Below are 15,329 nucleotides of genomic sequence, written 5' to 3' on the forward strand. Positions count from 1 at the left end.
AAAGGAGCTTAGGCAAAGCGAATTTATTGTACTGGCTTCATGATTGAAAAAATCCGTCCCAGCCTCCCAGGATAGATAGCTTAGGCAAAGCGAATTAGTCATATAGAATACAGCTCATGAAAACAATGGATAAATATCACTCAGGTAATCAGCACATTAGTTACAATTTACCAAAAGTACACCAATGCCCAAGCTGGCAGCAACCTTGTAACAAACTACCATTAGCATGACGACGACTAGACCGGGTGTGGTGGTCAAACAATCTGATCTTTGCAACTACAGAGGACGTCATACCCTAAGATGAATATGCTGCGAAGTAGTAGTGTTACACATGTAAATAAGTGTATCAGGAAATGCAGACGCCAACAGTATTCGATTCAGTTGAGGACAGAAGCCTAACAAGATGCAGAGTTGCACATGATCATCTATCTCTTCATGACAAATCCCAGTAGAATTCCCAGCAGAGCAACCGCGACCACGAACACAAATGGGAAACCACCATCCTGCTTGCTGATCTCCCTCCTCACCATGTCCTGTTAAGGTTCAACACAAGATGCTTAGTTACAGCCAATATTAGGTTTCAACGTGCACAGCTGACATTTAGCAGTTTCCTCATGTACCAACATTCCAATCATGAAGCCAGTACAATAAATTTTATATGAAATTATTATGATTTATGGATCCTGGTCACGCTGCAATATGTTGTGGACTCAAAGATGTTAAAATTAACAGTGTTGACAAGATATTAAATAATAATGATAACTCTTTACTCAAGAATTATCACACCAGCAAAGAATACTGCTATAGTCAATTAGCACAACATGCCACAAAATGTTTGCATCATGATCAAATCCACTAACCAGTTCCTCACGAAGCTTGTTGTTCTGTTGAATAGCAGAGTTTCTCTCTTCAGTTAATCTCGAAATCAACGCAGATGTCTATGAAAGAGCAAAATTAGACATTAGCCAGTATAAGGGAAGCAAAAAATAATAATTTATTCACGCGATTTAGATGAAATGATGAAAAATACAAAAGGTCTCAACACGTTCATTTATTGATTAGTAATCAAACTAGTAATGTACCGCAGAGTTATGTGCATTTGTACCCCTACTAAAAGTTAAGTGGCTATACTGTGGAGTTATGTGCATTTGCACCCCTAATAAAAGGTTAGTTGATATACTAGGACATTTATGTGCAATTTAGTTGCTATACTAGGACATTTATGTACCAATATGTGGAATTAGTTGCTATACTAGGACATTTATGTACCATTATGTGGAATAGCTACAATTGACAGCTGCAACGTGAGTAGGAAGTACTAGAAAGGGCCAAGAACAGTATATTATGGTGAATTAAGAAAAGCTAAACTAAACGGGTTGAGCATCTTGCCACCATTTCAAGATTGACTATTGATCCACTGATCTCTGAGATAAGTGCACAGGAAACATAACAGACCAATATGCATAAATATACCCAGTGGTATAATAATAAAAAATGCATATGCTGCATGAGCAGGCAACAATCAGCATAGAGCACCCAATTTCAACTTTAACAAGTTCAACATACACCACATTGTAGAGGTGAACATGATATCGACTGACTGGTGGCTTCAATTTTATCTCCTTGGATGACACTCTAAATTCAAAATACTTCCATCTGTGTGAGGCTTAAAAAACCATTGGTCCGGTTGCTGCTTATTCACTATTTCAGTATTAAATTGACCATCGCTCAGAGTGCCAGATAGAATCTACCAAGTCTGGGTCTCGTTAATGTTTAAAGCACAATCGTCAACTCCAAAGTAAATGAGGAAGAATGACTATCTACTACATCTACATTTGGTGTAATCAATTAAGTTATGCAAGAAATTTTGGGGAGAATATGTGATCTAGCGCCACTACCATTCTTCAAAATCCATAGGAATATGTATTTAAGCACTTGATCATGTTTTCGTTGAAATGGTGCGTTCAAAAGATCACAAGCTATGTCTCTACGTTACTTGGTATTTACTTCTGGAAGATTCGAGTGCAAGGTTTGCTAAGACCTAGTCAAAACCTTGCACTACTTGTTTTTCTTTTTACCTCAAAAAAAAAGACCTAGTCAAAACCTATAATAACTCTTGAGCTAGTAAAGAAAAGGGTGTTTCAATCCTATACAAAATCAGTTATTGTATTCCATTACTTCTTGCAAGCAGACTTAAGATAAGTGTTGGCAGGATCTCACCTCAAAGTTAACCTCTTCAGGTTCTTTATGCGCTCTCATTTCCTGAAACCAACACCAATCGTTACAAAAAGAAATATACAGCAAGAAAAGCGCACTTAAAGTGGGATACTAACAGAGAACGATGTTGTCTCATCAGTTTCCTTCGTTGCCTCCATCTAACAAACATTCAATCACATCTGAATCAGTTAAGCACAAACAGGAAAATGAAACAAACAACATAAAGCCAGGGATCTCACATCTCGATAAACCCCATCTGAGAATGAAGGCCGGGGCGACGAGCCCTCTTCAGACCCCTCCCGCACAGGCGACGGTGGCCGGGGTGGTTCGACGTAGAGAACCTTCAGCTTCACCTCGTCCACCACATTCCCTGATTCCTTTTTGAACTACGCAAGGTTCGCTTGTTAGCACCGCTAGAACAAAACCTCCATCAACATAACAAAGACGCAGAGGCGGTAGAGAGTGGTGTACCATCTCTCCGGTGATATCCTTGACTGCCATGCCCTCGGTCACCACAGCGCTCTGCACGAGAAACTTGTCCTTGCACTGCATTCCCGGCGGCGCCTCCTTTTGCGCTTGCATTGTCACTGAGAAATCAGAGACAGTTTCAGTTTTTTGCGCATAAATGACAAAGCATCATCCCGATGGGTTTGCTGGAAGGGCGTGGGAGTTAGCAGTACCGATGACGTCGCTGGTGGAGCGCGGTGGCACGATGCCGCTGTTCGGCCGGACGCAGTACTTCTTCGGGCTGGTTGTCTTGACCTGAGAAGCGCAGCAATTCGCCGAAACGCGGCATTGCGTTCAGACAAGTTGGAAAAGTTGTGCAATTGCAGGGTTGTGGAAAAAAGAGTTTTCCGATTACCTTGAAGGCGATGTAGCCATCCGTCCTGTTGGTGAGCTGCATGGAGCACGAGATCTGCTTCTTCGTCTCAACTGCGGGATCCAAAAGGAAGAGTGTGAGGGAGATAACAAAAAATTTAGCAGGAGCAGTAAAACCGACGAATCCGCCAGATTCCCGAATAAAAGAAAATGGCACGGGAATGTTTGGCTTAAAAAAGTAAACTGGGAAGCTATAACCAACAAAACTCCGAAAATTCCTTCAACAAGAATAACGGCAGGTGCCCAGAACAGCTAGACAAAAGCACGGGCGAGTTGAGGAGGAGAGATTGGCGTACAGGGGAAGCAGAGCTCGAGGGGCTCGATCCCGAGCAGCTCCTTGGCGTCGGAGCCCATCTGCCGCGCGCTCGGATTCGGGAGAGGGGAGCGCTCGAGCTCCGCGCGGGTTGGATCCGGGGTTGGGGCGACGAGTGCGAGAAGAGGGGGGGGAGCTAGGGTTTGGGGAGTGGGTTCAGTGTGCCTCGGGAGGCGAGAGCAGTGGAGAATCGGAAGGAATTTGGTTGGAAAGCAGCAGCAGGGTGAAGAAGGTTGGTCTGGTCTGGTCTTTGGTTGGGGAGACGAGCACGAGAGGTAAAAAGTAGGCTGGGCCAAATGCGGTTGCGGTTGAATGGTTGATGCAGCTTTTGACCGCTGCATGGTTTTCCTTTTTCTGCAAAAGGGCAAAGCTGTGGCCCTGTGGTAGGTGAATTTCCTATTGGCACTGGTAATCAGGTATTTTGCATCCTGCCAGGGCATTCCCTGCTTCAAAGAGAAAGTCATTTTGCATATTTTTTTTAGAAACACAGTACAACGCAGACGCTCACAAACACGCATGTACACTCACTCCTGTGAACGCACGCATGCACACCCTATCTCTATATATGAGCACCTCCGAGAGACTGGTCCGACAAATTTTGAGATTAACGAAGACACCACAGACGTCTCGCTATTGATGGGCACGTCACCTACCACCAAAAGAATACCATCGTTAAATCCTGGAATAATCTAGGTAAATGTGAACATACATGCCAAGTCTACGACCTGAACCTGGGTGGGCTGGTTCCACCACAGGAACCTAACCAGCTGAGCAGAGCTAGGCTTAGTTTGTACCACACCACGGCTTGTTTGGTGGACTGCACCAATTTCTTGTTTTCATGTCCTATTGGACCGTACGTGGTTGGTCATCTGCGATGCATTATCATGCACAAGACCAGCAACAGGATCTTGAAGTTTGGTTGCATGCTTAATCTTCATTAATACAAGTTTGTGTTTAGTTTTGTGCCTACTTATGTTGTTGTTGTTGTTGTTGTTGTTGTCATAGTTGTCCAACATGGTGAATTTAACTCTTTTTTTTGGTCTACAACACCACACTTGCGCATAACTCGAACCATTCTATTTATGATCATCGAAATTAAAATTTACAGCATGAGGATTGTGGAGAACAGCGAGACGAAGCTAGTGGTCAAAGGAAATTCAGAACCATCGACTGGGATGCGATAAAGTTGACAAAACTAGTCTAAAAGGGTGTCCAAACATGGACACAACATTAAAGAGTTCGAATTAGCTAAACTTGTAATTGACTATCGGAATGAAGTCACATCGTCGATATGCATTCTTATCAAGTACGGGACTATTTGGTTCCCAACAAACACTTTGACAAGCCCAAATTTGGCAATTTGGCATGTGTTTGATGGACCATCGATCAGAGTGTTTTTTGCCACAATTTTATGGCTACCACACTTCCTAAAGTTGGGCTTGTCAAAGTGTGGGTGGCAATCAAACATGCTAGTAGACCTCATCACGGAGCAATGATCTAGAAAAAAGTAACGACCAGCAGAGAGATGCACAGAAAGACATACAAGAAAGTAGATACGGATTCAGACAACACATGGCAGATGAAGACTTAACATTTTAAAATTTGTAACATGGGAGTTGTGGAACAACGGGATGAAATTAGTGGTCTAAGGAATTTAAAAAAAGATCAACCGTGTGCAACAAAATCGAGAAAATAGATTTAAAAATTACAAATATAAACACGATATTGAAGATCAATAGATAGTGGAACTTGGAACCAATCACGGAAATAAAATCACATTGTCGATGTGCATCTTTTTCGTAATCTATCATGAATCGGAACACCATTTTGTTGATAAGAAGAGACGGGTGAAGGAGATTAATAGGGTAAACGGAGCAAATCATGGGAAACGTCACTTAATATCATTGCATGAGCCACCACGTATGCCACCTTCTCCTCCACACCACCGAGGGAGCATGGCACGAACAAACCGCTAAATCTGCATCGCGTGGCTGGGAGGTGATTTAAACATGGGGAGATTCTACCCTAGCATCGTGTGAAGGTGATCAATCACCCAACTTTTGCAACCCAGGAGTTGGCAGCATGCAGCCTACCAAACACGCACTTCCTAATCTCGTGAAGGCAGGTGGCAAAAGGACAGACATTGCTCCAGTGATGGCCTGATTCGTAAAACAAGTTGGGGCACATTGGGGGCCGCTCGGGTAGTGAGAACACATCAAGCTGATTTACGCCTTCAAGTTGGTGTGTGTTACATTCACGCCATGTCATCCTAAAAGGTCGATCCGTTCAATAAAATTGTGTGAAACATGCAAAGTAGGGCAGATCTCCGTTTAACAAGTCACATACATGTAGTAAAATATGGAATTCATACTCTTTAATTATTATTATACTTGCACAATGGACGCACCACACACCAATGGTGTTGAGTTAGGTCTTAAGCCATGTCACTGGACTTGTGTGCTTGATACATGTAGTGCTTGACAAGTGTAAGATTTTTTGCTCTATCTTTTTGACATTTGGGCACTTGCTCTGTGAGATTCAACGGTTGTAGGTTGCGGTGTGGGCTGGTAGACAAACCGTATGCATCTCATGACACATGGTTAGGTCGGGTGTTATCAATTTCGGGTGATGCGGGTGTTATATCTGGATCAAGAAGATTATCTGAAAAAGACAGAACTTGCTATTTCTTCGCAAGGTTGCCCTGCACAAATTACACACCCAACCAACAGAGATTTCTCTAATATTCATGCACACGATAGTCACCTGGTAGTGTAGATCACTGAGACAGGTAACAACAGCTTGGAGTATATTATTTATTCAAGTAAAGTATTTCCTACACATGGACATTCTAGTGTGCTAAGTACAGTGATCTTTTCGTATGTACAACAGTAGTTACACTACTACTGACAGTTTTCTAGCAGTCTGACCCTTGTCCGTGTATACGATCTGCCCAAAATCATGCATGTTTGCAAGCAAGATGAGTAACCCAGACGAACCTACTTGTTTGCATCATCACTGGATACATAACTTGGACGGCTTGCAAAATTGAGTCCAGCAAACCAAGCAACACGCATCAATTGAATCCCAAGGACCAGCACCCACCAGGTCACCAAGCCACGGAGGCTCTGCACCATCCACCCAGGCGCAGTGATCTCGTTGGCCAACTGAAGGCCCCTCATCAGCTGTAGCACACGATAACCCTCATAGACAACAGGCGCTACCAACCAAACAGGCGATTTCCAGTGCCATGTAAGCATCTCAGTCAGCATCTGCACTGAAAGGAGTAAAAGATATGGTCCAAGCAGCACTAAGAACGGAATGAACGCTATCTGTGGCTGCAGAGTACCCCGACTGGATGCAAATAGCAGGGCCAAAGGAGCAGCAAAGCCTATTACGCTGGCCACCAGATTCCACAGCCTGTAAGTAGTTGGGATCTTCCTTGTCAGGTCAAACGAATTGTTCTCTGGGCGCCCACATGCATCGGCCATAAGGAAAAACAGCATTGCTCCCATGTTAAAGATGCAGTCTAGTCCCACTAGAGAAAGAAAGCCGGCAATGTTAGGACCGAGGAACACTGAAGGTAATGGCAGCCACAAAGTTGGAACTATACCCGTAACCAACAGAACCGAAGGCCCTAACAGCCACATAGGCAGTTTAAATGCTGTTAGCTGCCCAGATGGTTCATTTCTCACCTCCACAACATCCTGTTCATTTCTCACCTCCACAACATCCTGTTCACTCTGGAGGATTGGAATTTCTGGAGCTTCTTCTGTATCGATAGCTTCAACAACATTTGTTCCCATGATAATGCTGGCACTGTCCTCTGAGGAAGCATATGGGAGAGAAGCCTCCCAAGGCAAATTCTTCGTGCATCGCAGTGCAAGATTTTTAAAATGGCCTGATTGCAATGGGCTCCAACAAAGAGATCTGGGTAATCTGTTCTCATGAACCTGCCTCCTAACATATGCTTTGTTCAATTTTATCTGTGAACAGAGCAAAGAAGCCATGGTATAGGATCTCAAATTCCAACACTGCATAAAAGATACACAAATTAGTGCCTAATGTCTCGAACTCTGGATCATGACAACATATCTAGCAGTTAAGAAAAACTCAAACACACAGGCGAACAATGAAACATATTCCAATTAGGTGTCAGGTTGACAACAGTTAAGCAAACTCAACATTAATATCTAGTAATTAGCTTAAATGTTTGGCATTTGTGTCTTTGCATACCATTCAACCATTTAATGGATGGTACTGAACCAAACATTATCAGTCTATGTTATGGAAGGAGTACATACAGGAAAGAGTAATGTCAAAAGGAGTAATTGCACAATACTGAGGCAGATCAAATATTCAATGATCTATACAGAAGCTCATGGATGCAGTTAAATGTTTTGAGATACTCCCTCCGATTCATAATAAGTGTCGTGGTTTACTAAGGGAGTAGTACAAATTTGAACAAAGACCCCGACACTTATTATACATTGGAGGGAGTACTTCTTATCCAATTGATATTTAAGTTAAGAGCTTCAGCTTCAGCTCTTGCAATTGGTTTTGCTAACTGTTAGTTATAACTTGCAACTGGAAACATGGTTATTGGTTTTTGAGGCACAAAGGTGGCAAAATATGCAGCCTAAAATATGAAACTCATTTGTCTCAGCTGCCCTCATTAAAGACAGGTTGCTATCTTTTTTTTTGGTAAGACAAGTTGCTATCAAACCTAAAGTTTAACAAGAGTCAGCCTACCTATGTGCCTCCACAGTTCTAACTTCTAAGTACAGGATTGACGCCAAAATATAAATATCTAAGCACTTAAAAATAAACTAAAGTTGAAAGAAATATACAGTATGCATGAGATTGGCATATAGCAACAGTTATAGAGTATGTGGGAGTTCTGCTCATATGAATGAAATTCAATAAAATGGTAACTAGCAAGGGCAGACTCTAATAACTCAGGAGATATGAAGTTTCTACTTTACACAGATCTGTAAATTCGTAGATGTTTTGAGCACATGACACAATCTGTCTGACGGATCATTGGGGTTGCCCAAGGTAATTAACACATGCGTCCATCCACAATGCTAGAAACCAGAAACTTAAGGATACTCTATACTTCAGTTTGTGTCCTTGTCTCATTTTGCATAATTTCGCATAAGCTCTGCGCAAGCAGAACCAAAATCCCATATCGGTAACACTAAACGGTATGCAGACCTAGTGGACCCTTTATTTTTTCGGGGACTAATTTCGATCCTTTCGCAGCTTAGCTTCACGAATAACAAGAGTAGACAACTACGGAATAACCCGTAAAAAAAACCATGGAGTAACTCAAGCTATCACCCCCGTTTGACTAGTCAAATCTAGTGGTAAACGCAGGCGTTCGAACACCTGAAGCAACTTGGAAACATTCCGAGAGCCTCGAATTCGATCAGATCCGCAGATTTCGAACTAGCGCTGCTACCCTGCTGCGGCCTTCTCTTCGGGGGCTAGTTGTTGTTAACGTGTAGAGCGAACAGAGGGGAAGGCTAACCTGATTGGACTTCCCTCGGCTTCTCGCCGGCCGGAGCTCGGAGACGAGGAAGCCTCCGGCAGGTTCTTCTCCCAAAGGCAGACGTCGCAGGGTCGCAGCTTTTTTTTTTTTCTTCTTTTTTGAGCGGACGGAGGGCCGCAGCTCTGCCCGCACGGATTGAGAACGACGAGGGGAAGAGAGAGAGGCTACGCGGCCCAGCACGCAATTGTGACTTTGAGCACCATGGGCTGAATTATGGCATAATGGGGGCAAAACCTATACACTGCTTGTTGCGACACCGAAGACTTGCGCTGCACACCCTCCTAGGCGTGTGGGCGATGCATGGGCCAGGCCCATTAGTGGCCCACCAAAGAAGAGGGAGAAGAGATGGATTGTCGAGTTAGGGTTAGGGTGCATGGGTGTTGCCAGTGGCTGGACTTATTGTTAGGGGGCTTAGGGTGAGGGGTACGAGAGGAGGCAGGAGATTTAGATGGAGGTCCGTGGCGGTGGCGGATCAAGCAGGGCGGTGCGGCGAGGCGGCTGGCCCCGCGGTGGGGGAACCGACGGCGAGCACGCTGCAGCAAAGAAGATGATAGATTCGATTGTGCAAGATGGGCTTCGGACCACGTCTCCTTCTTTTTTGCCGCAAGCGGTGTATATGGGTACTTTGATAATGGGCTATTTCTTGGAAGAAGCCCTTGTTTGTCGAAAACGTGTACTCATACCAATTTTTATCAACATAAGAAAAATGAAATAGTAAAATTAATTTATCATCCGCCATTAAATTACTTATGTTCCATATGAAACTGGATCATTTTTCACAAGAAATTTTACGATAATGTATTGTCTGATTTCTGTGGTTTAAGCTAACAATACTTCTTGGCACCAAAGAAATTGGCAACATCTCTTTGCTAAAAGAACTCCATCCCTAGTGATGACGTATCAATAGCAAGGCATCCTCACAAAGAATAAAAGTGCGGACACTGTGACCGACATGGCCGAATGAAGGAGTTCTTCTGAAATATTGGTCTTGTGGACCAATGGCTTCATATAATGTGGGTTGATGTTCGACCCTTCGACAAGTGTTGGTGGTAGCGAGGAGTGATCATGTCAAAACAGTTATGCTAGTGGTTCTCATGTTTCAACCTTTTGGGCTTACACAGTAGGATGACGAATTAGACGTTCGAGATTGGCCATGCAAAAGGTGTGTCCTAGCCAAAGTGCATTCGGTGCCATCATCGCCTATTGGGTGGGTGTCTCAAGTTGTTCTTTGTAAAATATTTGAGGTTTGGCAGGTTTGCGCATATTCAATTTTATGAAGTTTTTTCACTTAGTTGTGCTGGAAACCCTAGATGCAAAACATGGAACCAAATACGTCGACTCGAAACAACCTTGATGTAAATTTTAGCCTTTATCATGCATCATATTTGTCTCATCGGTATATTCGGTCTTATGCGGAGTACTATTTTTTAAAAAAGGGAAAAGATTTGCCTTAATTAATTGATTAAAAAGAGTTAGTAACATGATATTTAAAGCCCAACGGCTACAGAGCCGAAAGAAAAAAGACTAATCTCCCGGCAATGAGTGACCCAATTGTTTTTTCTCCGGCAATGCTCCAAGCCCTCGCATCCAAGATACACGCAATGATCACCATGGCCATAGTGATTGATGACCCACAAGTATAGGAGATCACAACAGTTTTCGAGGGAAGTAAAACCCAAATTTATTGCTTCGATACAAGGGAAGCCAAAGAATATTTATAAGCTTTAATAAGTGAGTTGTCAATTCACCTGCACCTGAAAATAGACTTGCTCGCAACAGTTTATCAGTAGTAACAGTTTTATGGCAGTGGTAATAGTGAAGTAACAGCAGTAGCGAAACAAAAACAATAGTAGCGATGATTGCAGTAGACAACATGATTAAAATACTGTAGGCACATGAATGGATGAACGGCGTTGCATGAATGAGAGAGTCCATGTAATAGCAAGACATAGGCATTGCAAGTAAAAATGATATAACCATCTTAGCATAATATAACCATAGGCATGCATTCCTATTTAGTCATGCGTGCTCGCAATAAGAAACTTGCACGACATCTTTTGACCTACCAGCCCGTTGCAGCGAGGCCTTGATGTCTACGTGTGCTTCTATTCTTGTAGACAGTGTTGGGCCTCCAAGAGCAGAGGTTTGTAGAACAGCAGCAAGTTTCCCTTAAGTGAATCACCCAAGGTTTATCGAACTCAGGGAGGTAGAGGTCAAAGATAGTCCTCTCAAACAACCCTGCTATTAAGATACAAGAAGTCTCTTGTGTCCCCAACACACCAAATACACTTGTCAGATGTATAGGTGCACTAGTTCGGCGAAGAGATAGTAAAACACAGGTGGTATAGATGGTGGTAGATGGTAATTGCGATATGAAGTAAATATTGCAGCAAGTAAACATGCAGTAGAACAGTAAGTAAGTGGTGTTTCCAGTATTGGAAACAAGGCCTAGGGATCATACTTTCACTAGTGGACACTCTCAACAATGCAATCATAATTGAATATAAATATAAGCACTTCACTATGCTATTCTGAATTACTCTCTGACTGGATAACGAACACTAATTCACCATGTAGGGATGCAAAAGAAAACCTCAAAGATGTATTCCCAAGTACTAATAAACACCCCACGCTGTCACTTTGAGCATTCATAGGAGGTACTAACACACCACAATTTCATAGAGACATCCAACTCAAATCATAACCCAGTGAACAAGTATTCGTGAAATATAGCCTAAGAGACCCACACGGTGCACACACTCGTCACCTTTACACACGTGGGACAAGGAGTCTCCGGAGATCACATAAGTAAAATTCACTTGAATAACATAACTACATCTAGATTACAAAGCTCATCATATGGATCTCAATCATGCAAGGCAATTCATGAGATCATTGTATTGAAGCACATGAGAGAGAGATTAACCACATAGCTACCGGTACAACCCTTAGCCTCGGGGGAGAACTACTCCCTCCTCATCATGGGAGACAGCAGCGTTGATGGAGATGGCGGTGGTGTCGATGGAGATGCCTTCCGGGGGCACTTCCCCGTCCCGGCGGCATGCCGGAACAGAGACTTATGTCCCCCGAATCTTGGCTTCGCGATGGCGGCGGCTCTGGAACTTTTCTCGTATCGTGGCTTATTCCTTTTAGGGTTTTCGAGGCGGAGACTTTATATAGGCGGAAGGGCAGCCTCGGGGGAGCCCTGGTGCAGCCACACCATAGGGGGGCGCCCCCCTTGGCCGCGCCGCCTTGTGGGGTGGGGCCCCCTGGCTCCCCTCTGGCCCCTCTTCGGTGCTCTGGAAGCTTCCGGGAAAAATAAGATCTTGGGCGTTGATTTCGTCCAATTCCGAGAATATTTCCTTTGTAGGATTTCTGGAACCAAAAACAGCAGAAAACGAGAACCGACACTTCGGCATCTTGTTAATAGGTTAGTTCCGGAAAATGCATCAAAACGATATAAAGTGTGAACAAAACATGTAGGTATTGTCATAAAACTAGCATGGAACATAAAAATTATAGATACGTTGGAGACGTATCAGGCCTCTAGGGAAACTACTGGTGATAACGCGTGAAGCACACATCCGTTGGGAACCCCAAGAGGAAGGTGTGATGCGTACAACAGCAAGTTTTCCCTCAGAAAGAAACCGAGGTTATCGAACCAGTAGGAGCCAAGAAGCATGTGAAGGTTGTTGGTGGAGGAGTGTAGTGCGGCGCAACACCAGTGAAACCGGCGCCAACGTGGAACCTGCACAACACAATCAAGATACTTTGCCCCAACGTAACAGTGAGGTTGTCAATCTATTATCACCAGATTTTAACCGGATCAAGAGATGGGCCGTAATGAAGATGGGCTTGAAGGATATACACATGGAGTATTTCTGAATCGGCCTCGTGTGTGAATTTGGGCTAAATTGCCCGTGTATCTGTATAGTAGATTGCATCTTAGTTTAGAATTAAGAGATAGAGTTTAGCCCGTACACGGTTAGGTGTACTTCCAAAGATAGAAAGTCCACGGACTATAAATATGTACCTAGGGTTATTGAGAAAGGAGGACGATCACGTTCACAACAAACACAAACCGAGCGCATCGCCACCCCTTGTTTCGAGGGTTTCTTCCGGGTAAGCATCATGCTGCCTAGATCGCATCTCGCGATCTAGGCAGTATACGTTTATTCGTTATCTGGTATTGCTCGTGCTGAAGCGTTGTTGATGGTGAGCAATACTGTTTATCTTAGATGTTTTGGGGCTTGCATTGATGCTCTTATGATCTGCTTGCTTAGATACGCTGCCCCTCGATATCTAGCTGCCCTTACACCTTTTTTAGGTGTAAGGGCAGCGCCTTGCTTTGTCTTTATTTAGTAGATTTGGTCCGTTACGATTGCACCTTGTTCTTCAAGGATTAGTTTAATATCTGCATAGTTAGGCCTTGCAAACGGGTTGAATGATCCAGTAGCGCGTAGGGTACGGTTTGCTGATCCTAGAAGGGACGTTCCGGGAATCGACACTATGTTGGTTTTTAGGCCTCATCTAGGGTTCGTTTTCCGTTATCTTACGTATCTGCCAGGCTCAATCACGTGTAGGATGTTCCGGTTATGCGGTGAAAACCCTAAACTGTCGTAGATGTGATTAGCTTAGTATTGATAAAGCAAGAAACCCATGTTATTGCATATCTAACATGAACCATGGGTTGATCGGCTCCTTGAGCCGATCTACGATGGTAACCCGAGAGCCGATCGAGGCTCATTTAATGTTTACGTGTCTACCATGCAGGAAACTAATCGAAACGATCCAGCACCTTCCTGACCAGGTATAGGTCAGGTGGCACGCCCTTGCATCCGTCAGGACGTGTGCCAGAGCACTGCGGGCCGTTGACCGGGGGACCAAGGCCCACCAGCAGTCTTGGGAGCCTCCCGGCTCTTCGTGTTGCTTAACCGCTGCCCGCCGGTGGGTTTCGGCAGGCAACACATTCTGGCAGGCCCGGTGGGACACTCTACAACAACGGCATCAACATCTGCAACCGAGATGGCCGGCACACCAGTCACGTACGACGAGCTAACTGAGGATCACAAGAAGAATTATGATGCGATCACATCTCAGTTCGAAGCCGATCTCATCGGCTCTTTCGAGAAAACCCGTTCACACGGCGTTAGGTGGAAGGGATTCTCACCTGAAGGCATTCTCGACGGGGTAGACCTGTCTCTCCCTTCAGAGGAATGCACCAGAGCTCTGCGCCAAGAAGTCAATTACATGGTGGCTCATTCTATGCACCGTTTTTCTGAGAGCCTGCTGAACTCTTTGGAGCGCATTGCGGTGCGCGTGGTTCAGGAAATCATGAAGCATCAGTACTCTCCTTCAGGACCTACTCTAGGGACTCAGCAGGGAGAGATACCGCTCTACACCAGACCGCAGCTGCCGTTCACGCTTGCCGCCTCAGAACAACAGGCTTCACCGGCATACGTCGTCTACAAGGTTGGAGCCGCCCAAAGAAATCCCGCATGGATATGTGCACATACGTGCCTGACTGCAACAACTTCACGCGTACAAACCAGGTTGCAGCGGTAGGGATTTCCGCAGGAGGAGTTTCTGGAGCAGAGGCCGATAAACAGGCGTGGCTAGCTAAATATGCCACCGGAACGAGTCATGAAAGTTCGGCCCCTGCAAGGCACAAACGGTGGAACGGATCGGCACGATCTTGAGAGACCAATTTGGCATCCCGCCAAAGAGGAGGACAATCAGCTATTCCAAGCCGTACCCCAATGAATATGATTTGATTCCACTTGCCACCCAAATATCGGCTCCCCGAGTTCTCAAAGTTCGGTGGGTCGGAAGGATCTAGCTCGATTGAGCATGTGAGCCGATATTTGGCACAATCGGGCATGATCTCAGCATCAGACCAGTTGCGTGTGAGATTTTTTGCGCAGTCTCTCACTGGACCAGCCTTTGGGTGGTACACCTCGTTGCCACCAGATTCAGTCCGGACCTGGAAGCAACTCGAAGAGCAGCTCCACGTGCAATATCACTCAGAGGCTATCGAGGCTGGCATTGCCGACCTGACGCAGGTATGGCAGAAGCGAGGAGAAACGGTGTCAGAGTACATCCAGCCGTTCAGGACTGTCAGGAACCGATGTTATTCGGTTCGTTTGAGTGAAAAGGAAGTGGTCGAGCTGGCAGCGTTGGGCCTTGCCGCGCCGCTCAAGGACATGGCTTTACAAGCCGACTACAACTCACTGGCGCACATGGTCCAGAAGCTAACTTTGTATGAGCAGAGCCATCCAGAGTTGTACCAAGACAAGTTCATCAAGCGCCCGATCACCCTGGTCGAGACAGCAGAGGTTGAGGACCCAGAAGACCAGGAAGTAGCTGTGG

At 44.8% G+C, this 15,329-nt stretch overlaps 2 protein-coding genes and 1 long non-coding RNA gene across 3 annotated transcripts; all 3 read right to left on the reverse strand.

Moving 5' to 3' along the window:
* Positions 1-101: 101 nt before the first annotated feature.
* On the reverse strand, positions 102-3,594 carry LOC124673766 (vesicle-associated protein 1-2-like). The gene is made up of 9 exons (XM_047209807.1): positions 3,393-3,594; positions 3,080-3,150; positions 2,898-2,979; positions 2,689-2,804; positions 2,457-2,603; positions 2,334-2,375; positions 2,221-2,262; positions 861-938; positions 102-533 (listed from the first exon to the last, which is right to left on the reverse strand). The coding sequence occupies exons 1-9, from the start codon at positions 3,448-3,450 to the stop codon at positions 426-428; spliced, it is 744 nt and encodes a 247-aa protein (XP_047065763.1). The 5' UTR covers positions 3,451-3,594; the 3' UTR covers positions 102-425.
* LOC124673768 lies at positions 1,950-2,203 on the reverse strand. The gene is made up of 2 exons (XR_006992815.1): positions 2,105-2,203; positions 1,950-2,052 (listed from the first exon to the last, which is right to left on the reverse strand). It is a non-coding gene; the product is annotated as an uncharacterized LOC124673768 (long non-coding RNA).
* Positions 3,595-6,196: 2,602 nt separating the features above from the next.
* LOC124673765 lies at positions 6,197-9,062 on the reverse strand. Its single transcript, XM_047209806.1, has 2 exons — positions 8,940-9,062; positions 6,197-7,440 (listed from the first exon to the last, which is right to left on the reverse strand). Exon 2 carries the CDS (start codon positions 7,414-7,416, stop codon positions 6,406-6,408), a length of 1,011 nt encoding a protein of 336 aa, XP_047065762.1. The 5' UTR covers positions 7,417-7,440; positions 8,940-9,062; the 3' UTR covers positions 6,197-6,405.
* Positions 9,063-15,329: the final 6,267 nt, after the last annotated feature.

Source organism: Lolium rigidum, chromosome 7 (genome assembly GCF_022539505.1).
Source record: "Lolium rigidum isolate FL_2022 chromosome 7, APGP_CSIRO_Lrig_0.1, whole genome shotgun sequence".
NCBI lineage: Eukaryota > Viridiplantae > Streptophyta > Magnoliopsida > Poales > Poaceae > Lolium > Lolium rigidum.